We start from the raw sequence: 21,405 nt of genomic DNA, 5'->3' as shown, positions 1-21,405 counted from the left end.
TCCCACCAAAGAACTGGAGAATTGAGGCAACGTTAAGTCACAAGAAAACATCTTTAATGTTGACAGATCTCGTACAGGATACAGTTTTGGTCGGACTGTTGTTCTATTCACACACATTTCCAAACACTTCCGTCTGCAAGAGGTTGCAAACGAGCTACTTTCCAAAGGAGAATAGATAACACAATGATCAGGACTAGCTTTCACCCCACCCACCCCAAAAAAAAGAGAATTTCCCCGAAGCTCTTTCACCAGTCAGGAACTGGGCAAAGAAGTGAAAGCCACCAGTTCCTGGAGGGGGGAAAAAAGGAATTACTTCCGGACACAAGGCAAAACTTGGCGTGTTTTTGTTTTTTTTCCCCCCAATTCAACAAGGTGGCGTCGCTACAAAAAGAACCAGAACTCGGCATGTTCAACGGTTTAAAAAACTGCCTCACAAAAATAAAAAGAGAGGTAAAGACAGACAAAATGAGTTAAGAGGGGAGGGGGAAAAAAAAAAAAGCCATCCCAGATTTTAAAAAGGGAATTATTAAAATGACTCCAGAAAGCAGCAGAGCTGTCGTCTTCGCCAGTCTTACATCCGGGCGGATTTTTTAAAAAAAGAAGAAAAAAATACACCATAAACAAGGAAGAATTACAAATCTAGACTCCCCTCCCTTCCCCCCCCCACTTCCCCATAGCATTTTTGTTTTTTGTTGTTTTTTTTTTAAAAAAAGAAGAAGGTGGGACTTTTTAAGCATTTCGGTCAATCCGGACATCGATTTCCCGGCCCCGGAGCTGAATGCCATTCATTATCCGGCAGGCTCTCTCGGCCACCTCGGGAGACTCGAACCGGACCACTCCGCAGCCTTTGGACTTCCCGTTCTCCATTTTGATGTCCGCGTACAGCACGTGCCCTGCAAGAGAAGGAATCGGCCGTCGTGGATCTCTCGGCTGCGCTTGTTCGCCCCTTCTCTCCCTTTCATTTAAAAACATTCCTCGGCTCGCAAGCTTTGGTGCTCGCCCTGCGTTTTTTTCTGGCGCACGTTTCGTGACCCAATTATGTAACCTCATCAGTGCTAGAAGGGAGTGCGGTTTGCGGAGAGGGAGAGAAAAAGGAGAAGGAAGCGGAAGAGGGAAAAGGAGGTGGGCTGTGGGGTCCTTGGTGCTCTCTGAGCTTTTTCTTGCAGACGTTTTATTAACCAACTAAGGAACATCAGCCATGCTAGGAGTGAGCTGGGTTTGGAGAGAGGAGGAGGAGGGGAAGAGAAAACAGGAGGAGGAGGAGGAGGACTGGGGGGGTCCATAATTACCCAATTATGTAATATCAGTGCTGGAAGGGAGTGTGGTTTGTGGAGAGGAAGAGGAGGAGGAGGAGAAAGGGAAAGAGAAAACAGGAGGAAGGAGAAGAGGACTGTGGGGGTCCTTGGTGCTCTCTGAGCTTGGCGGTTTTCTTGCAGATATTTCATTACCAAAGTAGCTAACATCATCTGTGCTCGTCATTCCACAGACCAGAAATAAACTCAGAGGACAAAGCAGCCCTCAGGGACGGATAAAACGGGGGTCTCCAACCTCTGGGCTTTGAGCCCTCTGGACCCGGGCCATGGAAATGCAGGGTGAGCGTGCGCACCCCGACTTGCACGAGCAGCAGGCAAGCACGTGTGCTCGCATGGAACCATCTCCCTGTCCGGTCTACAAAGCCAGAAAGATTGGGGAACTCTGTTATAAAAGCAGTGGTGAAATCCTAATTTTTTTTACTACCGGTTTTGTGGGCGTGGTGTGGCTTGATGGGCGTGGCAGGGGAAGGATACTGCAAAATCCCCATTCCCTCCCCACCCTGGGGCCAGCTAGAGGTGGCATTTGCCTGTTCTCCGAACTACTCAAAATTTCTGCTACTGGTTCTCCTGGATTTCACCCCTGTATAAAAAAGGACCAGACCATCAACATCTTATCAACAAAGGCCAAACACTAACACTGATGACGTTACCTAGTTGGGTCATGAAATGTCTGCAAGAAAGCAAGCAAGCTCAGAGAGCAACAAGGAGCCTTGGTGGCGCAGCAGACTAAAGCACTGTTAAGTAGCACCAGCTGCCTGCAATTATTGCATTTCAAATCTCACCAGGCTCAAGGTTGACTCAGCCTTCCATCCTTCCGAGGTAGGTAAAATGAGGACCCGGATTGTGGGGGCAATAAGCTGACTTTGTAATAAAAAAGAACACCTCTTAGGAGGCCGAAAGTCCTACTAAAAGTATGAAGGCTATTGCTTAACGCATTGTAAGCCGCCCTGAGTCTCTGGAAAAGGGTGGCATATAAATTGAACCAAATAAATAAATAATAAATAAATGTCAACCCTGAGCTACAAATATTCTCCTCTAATAATATTTATTTGTTTATTCAATTTATTTGCCGCCTGTTTCGTTTTGAAGCGACTCTTGGGGGTGGCAAAGAAATATCAACACCTGCTTCCAATGAAAAAACCCTCCAGCCTTGTCTTTTCCCCAAATATTCCTTTTCCCAGAAGGATGAAAAACAGCTTTCCTTCCACCTGGGGATCAAACCACTTGCAGCACCTGCACAGAGGTGGGCTGCCCCAGGCCACTTGTTCTGTGCAAGGAACAGCTTGCTCTTCCTTCTTTCCTAACAAGCCCGGCCATTTCCCTCTTAGTAGCTTACAAAAGGCCCTAAAACTCTTTGGTTAAGTCTACGCGACGGACTTACCGCATTCGTTGAACTTGTCCTTCAGCATTTTCCATGTAAAGTCAAAAGGAAGCTGAGGAGAAGAAAGAGAAGAGGCACCACAAAGTCACCCACCTGTGTCTCAAAGGTGCCTTTTCAAGAGGCAACTGGACTTTGTTTTTTTCTTTTGAAGACATTTCGCTTCTCCTCCAAGAAGCTCTAATTGGAGGTGGGGAATGTCATATCCTTCCCCCTCTGTAGAGAGAGGGCTGTTCAATTTGGACATAGATGGCCTCTTTGACCCCTCTTTCAAGCCAGCGATCCTGTCTGTCCAAAATGTGGACTTTGCTCTCTTCAAAAGAGCAGCCTGTCTTTCAAATGCAGATGGACTGCTGAATGAACTCCTGATGTGTTTGTTCTCCTAGGTTGTGCCATGTGTTTGTGAAGTGACTGTTTTGTTTCCCCAATATATACATCTGAAGATGGCTCACTGCATTGTGCTGCATGTACCATGTTGTTCAGTTTGTGTCTGGGTGTTTTATCCTTGGGATAGACACCATCTATCTCCAGTCTACAGCACAGTCTTTTCAGCAGTTCCAAAAATGGCTCCACACCCATTTGTACTACTCAGGTGACCCTGAGGACACAGACAAACCTCCAAGCGGCCTCAATAACTCTCTAAAAAAGATGCAAATGACCAGCTTTGTCTGCAAGGAGTATCAATCCTTCCATTCCCCACCATCCAGAGCTGAAGAAGCTTCTTAGATGAGAAGCGAAACGTCTTGAAAGAAAAACCAGAAAGTCCCCTTGCCTCTTGAAAAAAAGCACATTTGGGACAACCATGACCTGGGGGACTGAGAATCTCCATAGTCATCCACCTGTGATCCCCTCCCCCCCCCCTCCCCAGGTAGGAAGCAAGCCTCAGCTTGGCCGCAAATTCCATTGGGAGCCCCCCACTTGGGTCAGTGGTCTGCTACTATCTCCAAGTCCCTTTGACCACATAACATGTCTTGAGCTCAGGATGGAAGAAAATGGGGACACCAGAGGGAAAGAGAGACCAGCCAATACTAGTAGGATCCCCCCCACCCCCCATACACACTGGCCCAACTCACATTTCTCACAAAAATCTGGCAAGCCTTCCTGGCTACACCGGCGGCAGCCACGGGCCCTCCGGTTCCCAGGGCGCTGGTGAAGTTTCCGGCAGCGAAGTTCCCACGCTCCATGTCCATGGTTCTCTCGAAGGTGCTCCCCATGGGCAGCCCTAGTCTGTCTAAGCCTGCCCCCATGCCCTGGCTCAAAGCCGGCCCCATCCGGTCCATGCTGGTCGCGCCTGCACCCATGCGCTCCAGCCCCATCCGGTCCATGGGGGCCGCCAAGCGGTCCAGCCCCATCCGGTCCATGGGGGCCGCTCCAAGGCGGTCCAGACCCGCCGGCATCCTATCCATCACGGGGCCCATTCCCGCCGGGACCATGCGGTCCAGGCCCAACCCCATCCGGTCTACCCCGCTGCCCATCCTGTCCATGGCGCTGCCCACGCGGTCGAGGGTGGAGCCCATGCGGTCCAGGCCAAAGCCCAGGCCAGCCCCCATCCGATCCATCCCGGGGCCCATCCGGTCGATGCTGGAAGCCAGGTGGTCTAACCCCAGGGGGGCCATGCGGTCGATGCCCGAGCCCATCCTATCTACTCCGGAGCCCATGCGGTCCAGCACCAGCCCCATGCGGTCCATCTCGGAGCCCACGCGTTCGATCCCATGGCCTATGCCGGTGGGGAGCCTGTCAATGCTGCTGGCCATGCGGTCCAATCCTGGAGCCATCCGGTCAATGGCTGGAATCGTGGCACCACCGCCGCCACCCCCTGGAGGGAAAAGAGAAGCAGGCGGTCCTCAGTCCTGGCAGGAAAAAGGCCCCCTCCACTATAATCCCCAGGATGCCCCCTCCCTCCTCATGGGCTAGCTCTCTTCGGCCCCCTTTTGTCTGGGGGGGGGGTGTCTCCCAGCCCTGACAGAAACCCAGCTGGGAAAGCCTCGACTGGCAAAGCAATGCCTCTCCACCACTGAGTGAGCTGAGCCCTCCTGCCCCATTTCACAGGTACTCCTCGATTTACGACCACAGTGGAACCCAAAAATCGTTGCTAAGTGAGACATTGGTTAAGTGAGTTTTGTCCCATTTTACAAGCTTTCTCCCTTGCCAAATCACCGCAGTTGTTAAGTGAATCTGACTTTGTCAGAAAACGGTAAAAAGGGGATCGCGTGACCCCAGGGGGACGGTGCAACCATTATAAATGTGAGTTAGTGGCCAAGTGTCTGAATTTTGATCATGTGACTGCAGGGGATGCTGCAACGGTCGTTAAGTGTGAAAAATAGTCATGTCGCTTTTTTCAGTGCTGCGGTAAGATTGGTCACTCAATGTAAGTCCAGAACTATCTGCACAGTTCATTGAGTGACTGTTCTAAGTTACAAAGCGAGATACATACTCTTTTTTCAGACTTACGACAGTGGCTGCTTCCCCGTGGTCACGTCATCAAAATCCTGCTGCTTAGCCAGCCACTAACTCACATTTATGACAGTTGTAATGTCCCGTGGTGGGGGTGGGTGGGTGTGTGTCACGCAATCCCCTTTTTGTGACCTCCTGACAAGCACTGTCAATGGGGGAAGCCAGATTCACTTAATCACCCTGTTACTAACTTAACACCTGCACTGATTCACTTAACAACTGTGGCAAGAAAGAGTCGTAAAATGGGACAAAGCTCATTTAACAAATGTCTTGCTAAGCGACAGAAATTTCGGAGTCCCTCCCTCTCATCTGTCTCCTTTCTTCCACCTTCCCTCCCTATCTCTCTCTCCTTTCTTCCCTTCCTGCATATCTCCCTCCTATCTCTCTCCATCCCTCCCTCCCTTCCACCCTCTCATCTCTCTTTCCTCCTTCCCTCCCTCCCATCTCTGTCCTTTCTTCTACCTTCTCTCCCTCCCTCTGCTCCTTCTTAGAAACCTGCCATTCCTCCTCCCTTGGGAAGCTCCAGAGACAGTCTAGCTAGCATTTGATACTCAGATCTGACTCTTCCTGCACGCACGATCCACGCCGGCTGCAGAGTCCGGACGACGTACCTAGGCCCCTCTCCAGAGTGTCTCCAAAACTACGGGGCATCCCCATTTCGTTTCTCGGGAAGTCTCTTTCGAATCCCCCTCCGATGGCACGGTCCATCTCTGGAAGACAGACAGGAAATCGAAGTTCACAGTTATGAACTTAGGACAGTTGTCAGTGGCATTTTTTGCAGCGGTTGTTAAATGAACAATGTGGTCGTTAAACCAATGATTTGCCGTGGGCCCATTTTTCCCCACAAACGCCAGTGTTTTGTTTCGGCGAAACCGTTGTAAAACAGAATCCTGCGAATGCAGGATGCTGAAAAAACAGCTGTAAATGTGGCCCGGTGGCAGAGCTTCCGCAGTTGCATGACTGTGGGGAAGGGGGTGGCTGCACGTACCTCCAAGGTAGATCGTCGAAGCTTCAGTCGCTAAGCGACTCTAAGTCTACACTCATTGCTGTTCCCACAGAACTGGCGTGATTGCTGAAATGCACCTGGAAGCTCCATACTCGCTTAGGAAAAATCAGTAATTCCTTAATGTCTAGGGAGATTCTCAGCCATCCAGGCCACAGTTCTCCCAAAGGTGCTTTTTTCCCCCAAGAGGCAACTGGACATTCTGGGTTTTTCTTTGAAGGCATTTTGCTTCTCCTCCAAGAAGGTTAATAATTGGAATAAGAAATATAAGGATAAAACGAGGGCAGAAAGGTTAAAAACGGAATTTGAAGAAATAGTATCCCAAGTAGGAATGGAAGAAATTGGAATTAAGGGATTGGTTAGTAAGGTATATAAAATTAATAATTTGGATAGTAACTTACAAATGGTGATGAAAGATAATTGGGTAAAAGATTTAGAAACAGATATCACAGAACAGGAATGGATTTTGAATTGGAAAAGTAGAATAATGAGGACCTTATCAATAAGAATAAAGGAGCATAGTTATAAAGTTATCTGGAAATGGTACCTGTTCCCAATAAGATTATATAAAATGAATAAAAGTGCTAGCAAGTTATGTTGGAGATGTAAAGTGGAGAATGGGACATACGAACACATGTGGTATGAATGTCGTAAAGTGAAGAATTTTTGGTTACGAATAGAAGAAGAATCTAGTAAAATAATTAAAAAGAAGGTAAAGTTGGGAGTAGATACCATCCTCATATTAAAGCTGAATGACAAGGTGTTAACAATTGATGAAAGAGAGCTTGTAAGGATACTGGTCATTATGGGACGAATTGTGATTGCAAGATACTGGAAATTGAATATTGAATACAAAATAAATGAATGGTTCAGAGAAGTTTGGAAAATTGCTCTTAATGATAAGTTAACGTGTGATATAAAATTCAAAAAAGGACTATTGAAATAGTTGAAAGGATTGAAAGGATATGGCAACCATTTGTGGACTATGCAATCGGGAACTTGGAAGAAATAATGCCAGTGCCAATGCAAAGAGAATTTTGGAAGCCCTGAAGATGAAGAAAAAATTCCTCCGCTTCTCCCTATTTTGTATTATACACTGGGTGTGATTTTGTGTTTTGTGTTTTGTCTTTAATTAAAAACTTAATAAATTTTTTTTTTAAAAAAAAGAAGCTTCTTCAGCTCTGACTGGATGGTGGGGAATGAAAGAGTTTATACTCCTTGAAGACAGCTGGTCATTTGCATCCTTTGAGAGAGCCGTTGAGGCCGCTAGGAGGTTTATCTCAAGGTCACCTGAGTTATGCAAATGGGGCTGGAGCCTTCTTGGAGCTGCTGATGACATCGTCCATCTCCGTTCTATAATAGTCCATTCATCTGTTCCAAGAAGGCTCCATCCCCATTTGCATAACTCAGGTGACCCTGAGGACAACAGACAAATCTCCAAGTGGCCTCAATGACCCTCTAAAAGGATGCAGATGACCAGCTGTCTGCAAGGAGTATGAATCCTTCCATTCCCCACCATCCAGTCAGAGCTGAGGAAGCTTCTTGGAGGAGAAGCGAAACGTCTTAAAAAAAAACCCTAGAAAGTCCAGTTGCCTCTTGATAAAGCACTTTTGGGTCGATAAAGGACCCAGATTGTGGGGGGCAATAAGCTGACTTTGCATAAATATACAAAAAGTATGAAGGCTATTGCTTAACGCATTGTAAGCCGCCCTGAGTCTCTGGAGAAGGGCGGCATATAAATTTTAAAAAGCAAAAAGAAAGCAAGCTTTACCAAAAGGAGCCTAGCAGGATGAGAAGCAATTCAGATGGAATTATCTAGTCGATCAGGTTGATCCCAATCGCAGACAGAATGACCAACAGACGTTCAAACAAAGGTCCCTCTTCCATTTGACTTCAGTAGCCACTAGCCAGGAATTACACAGCCCCAGGACTACTACTGCTACCACAAGCGTGTCTCACTAGGGATGTGCGCGCACAGGTGCAAAAGGAAGTGAGGCGTTAAGGCTGCAAGGTTCTTACCACTCATCCGGCCGATGTTCATTCCGGAAGGAAAACGGCCCAGGCTCTCCATTCCACTGAAAGGACCCTCCATCCCTGAAACAGAAGCATCGCCGTTCAGCTCCCATTTTGGGAGACCGCAAATCGGCACACGTGGCGAAATGGGGAGATTTTACACCCTCTTATTTCTTGCACTTATTAATAAACGCAGAGTGGGCTGTATTGGCTCATCTGGCCTTCTCAGGCCTCTGAAGCAGGCCGGAGAGGAACTGAGGCCGAATGGTTGCCTGGCCTGGCCAGACTGGCTGAAGGTGCCGAGATCACGGGGTGCTGACCCTCCCCCGAGGCCTGTGAATGGTAAACCAAGGCCCGTGCCCAAGCAGTGAATGCTCACGGCTGATTTATGGGGTGCAATGCAAGAGCCTGGCTTTAGCGCGTGGTGCAGTGGCCTAGAGGTGGAGCTCTCACTTCACAATCAGGAGGCTGTGAGTTCAATACTAGGTAGGGGCAGATATTTCTCTCTCTGGGCACACTTGAGAATATATCTGCTGAACAAAACTCCACATTGGTGACAGGAAGGGCATCCGGCCATTAAAACACTCTCCTAGCTTCATTCAGTTGCCCAGACTCCACCCCCCGCAAGGGATTATGGGGCTGTTAAAAGAAGAAGAATGCAAGAGCCTGGCTTTCCAATTTGGTTGTCAGTTATTACAGAAGATTCTGGATGATGTTTTAGATTATTGTCGGAGTCTCCGCTGCCAACTTTCTCCAGCTGCGGGACTTACCTCCCATTTTATTCATTCCAAAGCCCAAGCCTTCGATGCCCATCCCTAAAAATTAAGAAAAAAAGTGTTTGTGTGAATGCGCACAAGAGCAGAAGACATCAAAAGTGACCCTGGCTCAGGCGAATTCTGCCGACTGCTCACTGTTGTTTTTTCCCAGGTATTTCCCCCCCTTTTCTTCTACACTACCTTGGACATCTTTAAATAAGCATTTATTTAAAGTATTGCAGACTAACTCACTTCTCACTGCCAGCAGTTCGATCCTGACTGGCTCAGGCTTTCCATCCTTCCAGGGTCAGTAAAATGAGGACCCAGATTGCTGGGGGCAAATATGCTGACTCTGTAAACCGCTTAGAGAGGGCTGTAAAAACACTATGAAGCGGTATACAGGTGGTCCTCGACTTACAACAGTTCACTTAGTGACTGTTCGAAGTTACAAAGCCACTGAAAATAGTGACTTACAACCATCTTTCAGACTTATGACCGTTGCAGCATCCCCACGGTCACATGATTTACATTTGGATGTAAATTTACATTCGAACCGACTCACATTTATGACTGTTGCAGAGTCCCGGGGTCACATATTCCCCTTTTGCAACCTTCCAACAAGCAAAGTCCACGGGGAAACCAGATTCACTTCACAAACAGGTTACTAATTTTAACAACTGCAGTGATTCACTTAACAAATGTGGCAAGGAAAGTCGTAAAATGGGACAAAACTCACTTAACGAATGTTTCACTTAGCAACATAAATTTTGAGCTCAATCGTGGCCGTTCAGGACCACCCATAAAGTCGGAAGTGCTATTCCTCTTTCTGATTTGGGGCCTGTCTATGGGGAGCAAGCAGCCTCACCCTGGCTTCCTTCGTCATACAATGGCCCAGAGGCCGGGGCTGCCCCAGAAGAAAAGCTTTCCAACCCCAAGGGGCACCTGGGAGACTCCCAAACCGGGCAGGAAGGTAAAAGGGGAGAGAGAGGAGAAGGAAGAAAATCTATGTTGTGGCTAACAACTGAGGAAGGAGAAAAACAAATATATGGTAGCAATATTCCAGTATTTGAGGGGCTGCCACAAAAAAAAGGGGGCCCAATTTATTTTCCAAAGCACCAGAGGGCAGAGACAATGGACGGAACTAATCAAGGAGAGAAGCAACCTGGAGTTAAGGAGAAATTTCCTAAGAGTGAGGACAATTAACCAGTGGAACAGCTATCTATCTATCTATCGATGGAACAGCTTTGCCTTCAGAAGTTGTGGCTGCTCCATCACTGGAGGCTTTTAAGAAGAGGCTGGACAGTCATTTGTCTCAAATGGTTTAGGGACTTCTGCTCGAGCAGGGAGGGCTGGATTAGATGACCTCCGAGGTCAACATCTTCATTAATAACTTGGACGAGGGGATAGATGGGGAACTCATCAAATTTGCAGACGACACCAAGATAGCAGGACTAGCCCACACTCCAGAAGATAGGCTTAAGCTCCAGAAGGATCTTGACAGACTTGAACATTGGGCGCTATCTAACAAAATGAAATTCAGTGGGACTGGACAATCACTTGAGTGTCTGAAATGGTATAGGATCTTCTGCTTGAATAGGGGGCTGGACTAGAAGACCTCCAAAGTCCCTTCCATCCCTATTCTGATTCCAACCCCAAAAGCAGCAGATGAATGACTCACCTCCAGGGCCGAGGTTGCCCATGGCCAGGCCTTTGTTCAGGTGATTGGCATCAATTGGTATTCCTCCCGGCCCCAGTCCCATGCCGATCCCCCCAAGGCCATCTGCAACAACGATGGACAACGGAGAGTCAATGCCTCGTTTCTCATTTAGGTGATGAACAGCTAAAGGTCTGTAGAGATTCTCAGCCATCCAGGGCATGGATGTCCCAGAGGTGCTTTTTCAGGAGGCAACTGACCTGGATGGTTGAGAATCGCTACAGACTTCTCGTTATACAATTTGGGATGGACCCCCTTGGAATGGGGTGGGAGTAGGAATGGATTTCCAGGGGGAAAAAACTGCAAGACTACAGGAATCAGGAGCACCACTCAGGTGACCCTGAGGACACAGAGAAACCTCCAAGTGGCCTCAGAAGGATGCAAAGGACCAGCAAGGAATATAAATCCTTCCATTCCCCACTATCCCATCAGAGCTGAAGAAGCTTCTTGGATGAGAAGCAAAACGTCTTCCAAGAAAAACCAGAAAGTCCAGTTGCCTCTTGAAAAAGCACCTTTGGGATAACAAAACAGCTACGTAACAGAACAGGTGTGTGTGTGTGTGCACATTTTTAAGCTGTGCACTTTTTTTAAGCACCTTCCTGCAGGCACCCCTGGTGTGAACGTAGCCCTGCTACATTTTAAAGAACGTAGACACTGAATGCCACAAGTATCCCCTTGTGAAGAGGCTGAGTGTGTGTTCTATTCACCTCTTGAATGACAGCACAAATCACTGTCCAGAGCCCCTCTTCTGAGGGAGGTGGGCAGTTAAGGAATACAAAATGTAAACAACAAACAAACAAGAAGCTGTATTCTCAATATTGAAAGTTATGTGGGGTCCTGGGCATTCTCTGAGGTGCCTTCTTTCTTTCCTTGGACTGGTGACGTTACCTAGTTTGGCTAATGCAACTTCTGCAAGGAAACAAGCCAGCTCAAGAGAACGCCCAGGAGCGCACAAGTTCAACCCTGAGCTACAAATATTCTTCCCTATCAATTAAAAAAGCTGTGTTGTGTATATCCTCAGGCAGGGCCAGCTGCTTTCTGCAAGGTGTCAATCCCTTCCCATGTCCCCGGAGACACTCTAGGCACCAATCCAGCTTAGCCTGCTTCGTCAGGTTTCGTTTCAATTTAATAAGACCCTTTCAAACAATCCCAAAGCTCTCAAGCAACACCAACGCTCTACTGTCCACGGGGTGCCACAAAAACACCCCACACCCCTTCTCCGAATTGCAAAGCAGCTTCAAAATACATCCTGTCTAGCAGGTGCCTGAATTAAAGGCAGGAAACAAATCGAATAGATTTTTGCAAAAAAAAACAAAAAAACTTCCATCCAACCACCCGATCTCTCCAGCCCATCCAGGAACCACACTTCCCTAGCGAGCTCTGGGGACTTACGAGGAAGCTGCTGGGGCCGCTCCGGAGGGAAGAAATCCCCTTTCGGCAATGCCCGTTCGTCCTGAAACATTAAAGAGAAGTTTGATGCTGGGGGGAGGGAGGGGAGGAGAGACCAGGAGGGGAATGGGTGCAGGCAACCCTGCCTTGCTTACCATCTTGACATGCATCGGCCTGTCGAAGAGCAGCTGCCCGTTGAACATAGCTAGGAGTTGAGTTAAGGCCTTCCGGTCATACGTTGGCCTAACAGAGACCGCAAAAGAAGCAGCACAAAACCTCTTGTCTGTCCCCCTTTTCTTTGCTCAGATCCTCTTCCCTTTCTGGGAAAGGCTTGCAGAACCTCTCTCCCGCGTGTCATGTTTTCATCGACTCCACTGCCCCATTCCCTCAAGAGAGAGGCACCGGGGAGTGAGAGGAAAACATTTTTATCATCGCAGCTGATCTCATGGGGGCTTCAGTTCAAGAGGAGAAAAAGTCTTGCTTTGGCACAAGGTGCAGCCTGCGACAGCCTGCAGACGTGTCATCATCCTCTTTTAACGACCCCATAAGCCCTTGTAGGGTGGAGTCTGGGCAACTGAAGGGAGCTAGCAGAGGGTTTTCATGGCCAGATGCCCTTCCTGTCGCCAATGCGGAGTTTTGTCCAGCAGATATATTCTCATTGTGCCCAAAGAGAGAGAAATATCTGCACCTACCTAGGATCGAACTCACACCCTCCCGATTGTGAGGCGAGAGCTCCACCTCTAGGCCACCGCACCACTCAGCCTGCAGATGTGTGTGTCATATTGCATTAAGGCAATATGGGGGGGGAGGGGACATTTGAACAAGCAAGTTGTCCTAAGCTTCAGCACAATTCAGAAAGCTGAAAGTAGGAAAGTGTGGCTTAATCCGAGAATCATAGATCGGAGAACGGTTGACGAGTCAAAATTGCCATCCTTATGAGTGGTGCCGTAAGCCAGGTCTCTTCATTTGAATGACAGGTCAACAGGATGACATGCTACTATTAATGACCGTGTAACACAGGGGTGTCAGTCAAGGTCCACGGGCCGGAGGCAGCCTGTGGTATGTTCAGATGCAGCCCGTGGGGCGTCCTGGGAAATCTAAGGGGCCGGCCTGCATAGCTTTGGCCCGCTCTACCCAACGCGAAGAGGAAACATGCCAGCAGTTTGGGGAGTGGTGTCAAGCTGGCCACGCCCTCCCCAGCCCCCCCCAAGGTCAACCACAGCCGATGCAACCCTCCATGAACCCCTGGTGTAACTTAAGCCCTGTCTCTTCGGTACGGGCAGTCCCCAATTTACAACAGTTCATTTAGTGACCGTTCAAAGTTACAAGAGCACTGGAAAAAGTGATTTTGGGACTGTTTTTCACCCTTACGACCGTTTGCAGCATCCCCCATAGTTACATGTTCAAAATTCAGACGCTTGGCAATTGGCTCATACTTATGACGGTTGTGGTGTCCCTGGGTCACGGGAGCCCCCCTTTGGCGACCTTCTGACAAGCAACGTCAATGGGGGGAGACGGATTCCCTTCACCGTGTTACTCAATTAACAACTGCAGTGATTCACTTAACAACTATGGCAAGGAAGGCCGTAAAATGGGGCCAAACCTGGAAGGCAGCTCCTGCCGCAGGTGCCCAAGAGGCGGCAAACTTCTTAGGCAGAATGTGGGGAATTACAGGTGCTCCTGCATTTACCACAATTGTGCCCAAAATTTCTGCTGCTGAGCGGGACAGTTTGAATTTTGCCTGTTTTATGACAGGTGTTCAGTGTTCAGGACCACTGCAGTCATTAAGTTGGGAACGCGGTTGTTCAGTGAATCCGGACTTCCCTGTGGACTTTGCTTGCCAGAAGGTTGCAAAAAAGGGGATTGCGTGATCCCAGGGATGATGCATCCGTCATAAATACGAGTCAGGTGCCAAGCATCCAAATTTTGATCCTGCAATCCCCCCAGGGATGCTTCAAGAAAAGCAGTTACAAAGTCACTTTTTTCAGTACCGTTTCAGTGTCACTTTTACAATGACACTTTTTTCAGTGCCGTTGTTAACTCCGAACCATCACTAAACAAAACTGTTGTTGAGGACTAGCTGTAGATTCCCTGCCCCCCCACCCCCCTTGGGCGGGAACATGCTGGAGGGTTTGGAACAAGCCGCTACCCAGCTTCGGAAGGGAGTTGAGAAAAAAAAAAACGGACGGAGGGAAAGCGTTTGAACTCCCCAGTGTGAGGAACTTCACATGCTCAGAATCTGCAGCCAGGGGCCCCCTCAAAAATTAAGATTCAAAGCTGGGTGGGGGTTTGAAGTAAGGGCAAGAGGGGCTGCTTTAAGGCTCGAGCAGGCTTCCCTAGCCCTGCATTCAAGGGCATAGATGCAGCTGTTGTTTGGGGACGGTTGCATGGGTGGTGCCTTTTATATTTCAGCAAATTTTAAATATTTTCCTCTTCGGTGTGCCTTGTTTCCCCCCCACCCCACCCCTTAGAAGCCATGGGAGGTGCAGCAGTTAGAATACAGTATTGCAAGCTACTTCTGCTGACTGCAGTTTGGCAATTCGAATTCTGACCAGCTTAAGGTTGATGCTCAGCCTTCCGTCCTTCCAAGGGCGGTAAAATGAGGATCCAGATGGCTGGATCTATAGGCTGACTCTATAAACCTCTTAGAGAGGGCTGTAAAAGCACTATGAAGCAGTATATAAGTCTAAGAGCTAAGAGGGAGGGAGGGAGGAAAGGGAAGGAATATAGGGGAAGGGAAGAGAGAGGGAGGGAGGATTAGATGGAAGCGAAGAGGGAAGGGAAGGAGGGAGGAAGGAAGGGGCAATAGCCTGACTCTGTAAACTGCTTAGACAGGGCTGTAAAGCACTGGAAAACAGCATATAAGTCTAAGGTCTATTGCTATTCCAACAGGAAACTAGAACCAATCAGCATGCACATCTCCGTACAATGGGCAGTTGGGATCTGGGAGGTGTTTGCATCAGCCTGTCCGCAGCCCTCTGCAATCTCCACATACCCATCAACCGACGGTTACGGGCAGTTTCCAGCAATTCCTAATCAGCCTCCCGAGGAAGGCTGAACCCAACTCCCTTCAGCAGGTGAGCCACCCGATCAGTTCTATCCCAGAGACACCCGAACCCAGTCCCAGGTCCTTAGTCCAGTCCGCACAAAGGATACAGATGGCCTGGACGGCCTCGATGGCTTGCTCGAAGGTGACCGTGCCGATCCCCCGGCTCTTCCCGTCTTTGTCTTCCAGGATGTCTGCTCGGACGACCACGCCGGCCATGCCGAAAACTTCCTTCAGCTTCTTCCAGCCAACCTTGTAATCCAGCTGAAGGAAGAGACAGGAGGGGACGAGCGGGGATCAACAACTGAACGTTAACATCGGATCTTTTCAAACATGGCGGCCAACCCTCAGGACCGCTGCCACGTTCACGTGTGAACCAGAGAGGTTAGCTGCTTTTCTGGGACAAGAGGTTTATTTAAGCAGGACTCAATGCCAAGGATGGGATTGCGGCCCTGGCCAATCAGGGTGACTTTAAGATGGGTGGACTAACAGGCTGGGGAATTCTGGGAGTTAATTCAAGTTAATTCAAGTCCATCCATCTTGAAGTTGCCAAGGGTGGGAAACCCTGGATCAGATCAAACCGCGTGTGACGTCTGGCAAGATTCTGTCTATTGCATGGAAGTGAATGGAGAAAGGCTCTTTGGCTGTATGTCGTTCTTGGGCTCAGCCTGACCCAAGCCCGGGCCTGAACCCAGATTGCCAGGGATCCAGATAAGAGATAAGAGGAGGAGTTATCCAACTCTCCCAGATAATGGCTTGTAAAACCATGGCTTATATCTTAAACCATGAGTGATCTAAACAATAGCTTAGGGCCGTGATGGCGAACCTATGGCACGTGTGCCACAAGTGGTACGTGGAGCTATATCTGTGGGCATGCGAGTGTTGCCTTAGCTCAGCTCCAGTGCGCATGTGCACGCCAGCCAGCTGATTTTCGGGCCTTCCGAGCCCACCGGAAGATGGGAAATGGGCCATTTCCTGTCTCCGGACGGCCTCTGGAGGGGTGGAGAAAGCCATTTTCGCCCTCCCCATGCTCCAAGAAAGCCTCTGGAACCCAGGGAGAGCGAGAAACAGGTCCACCGTGCCATCGCATGCCAAAAGTGGGAGGAGCACGGGGGGGGGGTCATGCATGCATGCGCAGGGGGTAGTGGTGCACTGAATTATGGGTGTGGGCACGTGTGCATGTGACACACACATACACGCGTGCTCTCCCCGCTTTTGGCACACGACGGCAAAAAGGTTAGCCATCACTGGCTTAGGGCCATGTTTATTATTTTGCTATTCAATAGGCAAGAGGGCAGAATTGTCCACATCGGGCTAATTTCATTCCTGCCAAAGAAAGAAAATGACTTTCCTTTAGGACCCAAGCAGGGTGGATAAAAATCGATTAAAAAAAAAAAAATTAAAAAAATCAGATTTATTTAAATCAGTTTTTTTTATTTTTATCAAATTTATTTTTGGAGTAAAAATCTATCAAAAGATAGTTTCCTATTTAAGATACATTAATAATTTAATTTATTCCGCGTGAAATGGAGGTTACTTATGTAGCATGAGGCTGTATATTTGGCAATATTTACATTTTTGGTAAACTCATTCAATGAATCCAAGCTCTGCCAGCTGAGATAACATGCACTGCATTGATGCATTCACATATTTTCACAGTAACCATGAGATAAATCATAAAAGAAAGTTCAGAAACATTCCTTTATCCCATTCTTTTGGAAATCTATGTACACTACATAGGGCAAGCAGTGAAAGTGAAAGTTAAACCTTCTAAGCCAGGGCTCCCCAACCTTTTGGACCTCAGGGACCACCAAGTGCACAATTTTAAATCCTGCGGACCACTAATACGAATCCAGCACGCCACTTGTTGAAGCGCCTGGACTCCCAGTGACGGGATGGGGTCCTTCAGGCACTCTCCTCTCTCTCCACTCTCTCTCTCTCTCATTCTCTCTCTCTCCCCCCCAATTCTCTCTCTCTCATTCTGATTCTAATTTTTTCATTCTCTCTCGTTCTCTCCGATTCTTTCTCTCATTCTCTCTCATTGATTCCCTCATTCTCTCTGATTGTCTCTTTCTCTCTTTCTTTCTGTCTCATTCTTTCTCTCTTTCTCTGTCCCATCTCTCTTCCTCTTTTCTCTCATCTCTCACCCCCTTTCTTTCTCTCTCCCACTCTTTATTTTCTCTCTCTCTCATTCTTTCTCTCTTTCTCTCTCCCACTCTTTATTCTCTCTCTCTCTCTTCCACTCTTTCTTTCTTTCTTTCTCTCTCATCTCATGGGCCACCCAGTGTCTTGGGGCTGAGAGGAAGTCAAGCATCTCCCTGAGAGACCGAGGTGCGCGGAGCACCAACAAAGGCCGGAAGAAGTGCAGGAGCGAAGCACTACTTGAACTTGTGTGGCATCAGCATTCCACCTCAGTACATTTGCGCCAACCGGTGTCGGCAACCCTTGTCTCCTGCCGCTTGGGACTCGGAGCAGTAAATGGCGACTGGTCCGGGGAGCAGCCGGATTTTGCTCTCCATTGCAGATCCCAGATCAGTCCCCTGCAAGCTCTTGCCTCTTGAGAAGCCTGGCCCAAGTTTCTCACGCCGCTTCAGCAAGTGCTCCTCGAGAGACAAGAGCTTGCAGGGGGCCAATCTGGCGTCCGCAATGGAGAGCAAAATCCGGCTGCTCCCCAGACCAGTCACCGTTTACCACTCTGAGTCCCAAGCAACAGAAGACGAGGGGCTGCTTTGCGCCACCGGCTGGCATAAATATACCGAGGTGGAATGCTGATGCCGTGCAAGTAGAAATAGTGCTTCGCTCCCGCAGCTTCCAGCCATTGCAATCGCTGCTTTGGCCCACTTGCGCCGCCCCCTCCCCCACCACGGCAACAGCACCATTATTTCATTCCGGATGGAGAGGGCTGCGCTCCTTTTCGCGTATTGCACCACCTGAAAAGTTGCGCATTACACGTGCCACCCCAGGGCAGAGATTTCCAGCCACGCCACGGCCGTATGTATAAATAAATAAATAAATAAATAAATAAATAAATAAATAAATAAATAAATAAATAAATAAATAAATTTATGCCGCCCTTCTCCGCAGACTCAGGGCGGATTACAATGCGTTAAGCAATAGCCTTCATACTTTTGTATATACCTGCTTAGTAGGGCTTTCGGGCCCCCCAAGAGGTGTTCTTTTTTATACAAAGTCAGCTTATTGCCCCCACAATCCGGGTCCTATTCCAAAGCTGTAGTAGTCACACTCACAGGACTGGCCCATTAGTCATCCCGGAGCAGCTCCCTCACCAGGGTGCACCGGCAAAAATATGAAGATTTCTTCACGGACCACCAAAATTTTCTCATGGATCACAACTTGGTGACCGCCGTTCTAAGCAGCTTATAAACATAATATTAAAACGCACCTGTCATTTCAGAGCCATCCTGGTAGCACCTGTTAGTGGGCATCCTCTCACCTGCTGCCTGCCACGCCCCTCACTTTGTTGTATCCCTGCCACATCACCAGCCATCCCATTAAAGTGAATGGTACAGTCAGTGAGTCAACAGCGGGTCAGAGGAGGAGCCACTGCCCGAGAGAGACGACAGCTGCTCTTTAAAAATTATGATTTAAATGGAGTTAAATCGATAAGAGAGGCAACTTACATTGGCCACGAAAACGGTACTGCCCAGCCGTCCGGCCTGCAGGGCATGGATGATCTCGTTAGGGATATTGGGGTTATTGAGAATGCTGGGCGGGATGTTAATCATGCCAGGCCCGCCAGCGCCAGGGCTGATGCCCATCCCGCTCCCAGAGGCTGCCATGGCCTTCTGCACAGCTCTTCGGACATGCTCGCCATCGGGATCCTAAAACAGGGAGGAAGACACTTTAAGCCTCTTGCAGGACAGAGGAGAGTTCTCGGGGGTAGGGGGGGCACCCCAATTCTTTAGCCTGCAAGGTTTGCTTCGGAGGTCACGCAAACTCCCCCCCCCCCATCAACACACACCAGTAGCAGCTGAGAAAGGTTTACTGACATTTTGTAATCTTAAATCATTTTGTCAAGTAATGTTTCAGAGCTGGCTATCTTGACCAAGCTTTCTGCCCTCTCTGAAGGCAACTAGGAGTCCAACTGGGGATGCTTCTTGGGCAGCCTGGTCTCCTGTGCCGGACGTCCTCGACATATGTCCACCACGGGGACCAGAATTTCAGTCGCTAAGCAAGTAATGACGTGATCGGACCCTGGCCTTACAAATATTTTTCACCAGGGTTGTTTAAGCAAATCATGTGGTTATTAGGCGACTCACACGGTCGTAAAATGAAGCCAGCTTTCCAGCGGACGCCTGTAAGAAGCTGGCTGGGAAGGTCCCAAATTGTGACCTGCCAGACCCTAAAGCCATTCTAAGTGCCAACCGAGGACCTAAACTGAAATCGCTTTACTGCGAGGACAGACCGACGGTCGTAACTGCAAAGACAGATCATAAGTCACTTTTTCTGAGGCCACCGTAACTTCAAACTTTTGCTTGGTAAGGCCGTATGTCAAGGACTACAGTGGCTTTCCATTAAATCGTTCCCAATGGGGTGTGGCTTCCGACTACAAGGACAGGACACTGAGTAAGGAGAGTCTCCTTTCACCCCCCCCCCCTGCTTTTCACCCCAAAAGTCGAGATGCTTCTCTCGTTGGCTTCTGGTGGGAGCAAAGGCAAGGAAAACTGCTTTTTCCCACTCCAACAAGAAATTCTATGCAAACCCAGTTTTCTTCTTTACGTCACAAAATACGATAAAAAGTAACAGAAGAACCTTCACATTTCTGAACAGAGAAATAGGAAATTATATCCCCTGCAAGAAAAAGAATACAGGTATTCCTCGAGTTACAATCGTTAGTGACTGTTTGAACATACGAGGGCACTGCAAAAAAAAAGAAAAAAAAAAAGACGGCTATTTCTCACCTTTACAGGGCCGTCGCAGTATCCCCTGGTCACGTGATTTAAATTCGGACGCTTGGCAGCTGACTCGCATTTATGACGGTTGCAGTAACCCGGGAGGGAGGGGTCACGCGATCCCCTTTTGCGACCTTCTAACAAGCAACGTCGATTGGGGGAGCCAGGTTCACTTAACAACGGTGGCAAGGAAGGTGGCAAAGCAGGGAGGGCCAAACTCACTTTTAGCGATGGAAATTTTGGAGTGAATTATGGCTGCTAAGGCCTGAGGAGGAGCTGCATTTCAGGCTGTCAGATGCTGCTGTCTTCTTGGGGGAGGGGAGGGGAGGGGGCCAAGAGAAAGGGCAAAATTGGGCCGGCCAGGCTCCAAGCTTACCTCCTTCACCTTCAGGGGTCTCCCACTGAGGCTGTGCTTGTTCAGCACTTCCACGGCTCTTTTCATGCTCTCTTCCATCTTGAACTCAACCACCCTGCAGGCAAAAAGACAGGAGGCCAGGAGGGGTGAGTCTCCCCAGCCTAACCGGCCCGGTTCCAGCCCCAGTTTGGGAGAGGAGGGGAGGGGAGAGGGGGTGCTTCTACTTACGCGCAGCCCTGACGAGGCCGAAGTGGAGAATCAGGCGGGTAAATGCGAACCAAAAACAAAAAAAAAACCAAACAGGGTTGGGGAAGCAAAGGGAACAGAAAAACAAAAGTCAGTCGAGAGTTCAGTGCAGAACGTTTATTGCAGATATTTTCTCTTCCACTGGATCTTAAGATATTCAGAGCATTCCAAGGGTGCTGCTTTTGGGATCATGTCTGCGGGGTCCAGGCTGCCGTTTGAGCAACAGTATAACTGCTGTTCGCCTGAGCGCCGGACGCTAAGCCTACATGGCCAGGTGTGGGGGGGATGCAGAAACCATGATCGGCAGGACAGATGCCAGTTTCTCTCGGAACCTCTTGACTCTGCGAAGTCCGACGTGCCCCTAGGCCAGCCAACACCTTCACCCCACCCCACCCCACCCCTTTCTCTCTCTCCTCCACCAGCGGCCTTCGGGGAAGGTGCGTCAAGAGCCTCCCTCTGCGCTGACAAGGCCCCACCAACAGCTACGTTCGTTCTGAACATTTAAGACACGGACGGCCAGAGAGAGTTCTGACATTCATTACAACTTCGCTTCCACACCGAGCTTACGAAAGGCCGGCCACAAGAACCACACGAGACATTTAAGCTAAAGGTGGGACATTGATAATGCCAGTAAGGATCCATGCTCAAGTCAGACAGCCCAAACACCAAGGAGCACGGCGGCAACAGCAGCGACAGCAAGGGTGCTGCTGGGTCTAAGCAGACCCCCTCCCTTTCCCTCTCCCTCCCTCCCACCCAAGCCCAAAGCAGCTCTGGGCCCCTGCCAACGAGAGAACCACTCTACCACAGACACGCTGCCTCTGGCCCA

At 49.0% G+C, this 21,405-nt stretch overlaps 1 protein-coding gene across 1 annotated transcript; it reads right to left on the bottom strand.

Annotated features, from left to right (window-relative positions):
- Window positions 1-32: 32 nt before the first annotated feature.
- On the bottom strand, window positions 33-21,327 carry LOC117656385 (heterogeneous nuclear ribonucleoprotein M). Its single transcript, XM_034404556.3, has 13 exons — window positions 20,562-21,327; window positions 20,355-20,448; window positions 18,707-18,907; window positions 15,176-15,329; window positions 12,175-12,224; window positions 12,023-12,083; window positions 10,595-10,696; window positions 8,932-8,976; window positions 8,168-8,242; window positions 5,757-5,855; window positions 3,765-4,507; window positions 2,695-2,746; window positions 33-893 (listed from the first exon to the last, which is right to left on the bottom strand). The coding sequence occupies exons 2-13, from the start codon at window positions 20,430-20,432 to the stop codon at window positions 730-732; spliced, it is 1,824 nt and encodes a 607-aa protein (XP_034260447.1). The 5' UTR covers window positions 20,433-20,448; window positions 20,562-21,327; the 3' UTR covers window positions 33-729.
- Window positions 21,328-21,405: the final 78 nt, after the last annotated feature.

This window comes from Pantherophis guttatus, chromosome 1 (assembly GCF_059756535.1).
Source record: "Pantherophis guttatus breed Tessera chromosome 1, ASM5975653v1, whole genome shotgun sequence".
Lineage (NCBI taxonomy): Eukaryota > Metazoa > Chordata > Lepidosauria > Squamata > Colubridae > Pantherophis > Pantherophis guttatus.
Note: the sequence above shows the minus strand (reverse complement) of the source record. Positions and strands in the feature narration are given on the sequence as shown.

What these genes read in the sequence shown, in the direction of transcription:
- LOC117656385 (XM_034404556.3), bottom strand. Translation starts at nt 20,432, where the DNA reads ATGGAAGAGAGCATGAAAAGAGCCGTGGAAGTGCTGAACAAGCACAGC. An exon ending in GGCCGATGCATGTCAAGATG is followed by an intron (nt 12,084 to 12,174) that starts GTAAGCAAGGCA and finishes TTAATGTTTCAG; the next exon opens with GACGAACGGGCATTGCCGAA. An exon ending in GGGCAACCTCGGCCCTGGAG is followed by an intron (nt 8,977 to 10,594) that starts GTGAGTCATTCA and finishes CTTAATTTTTAG; the next exon opens with GGATGGGCATCGAAGGCTTG.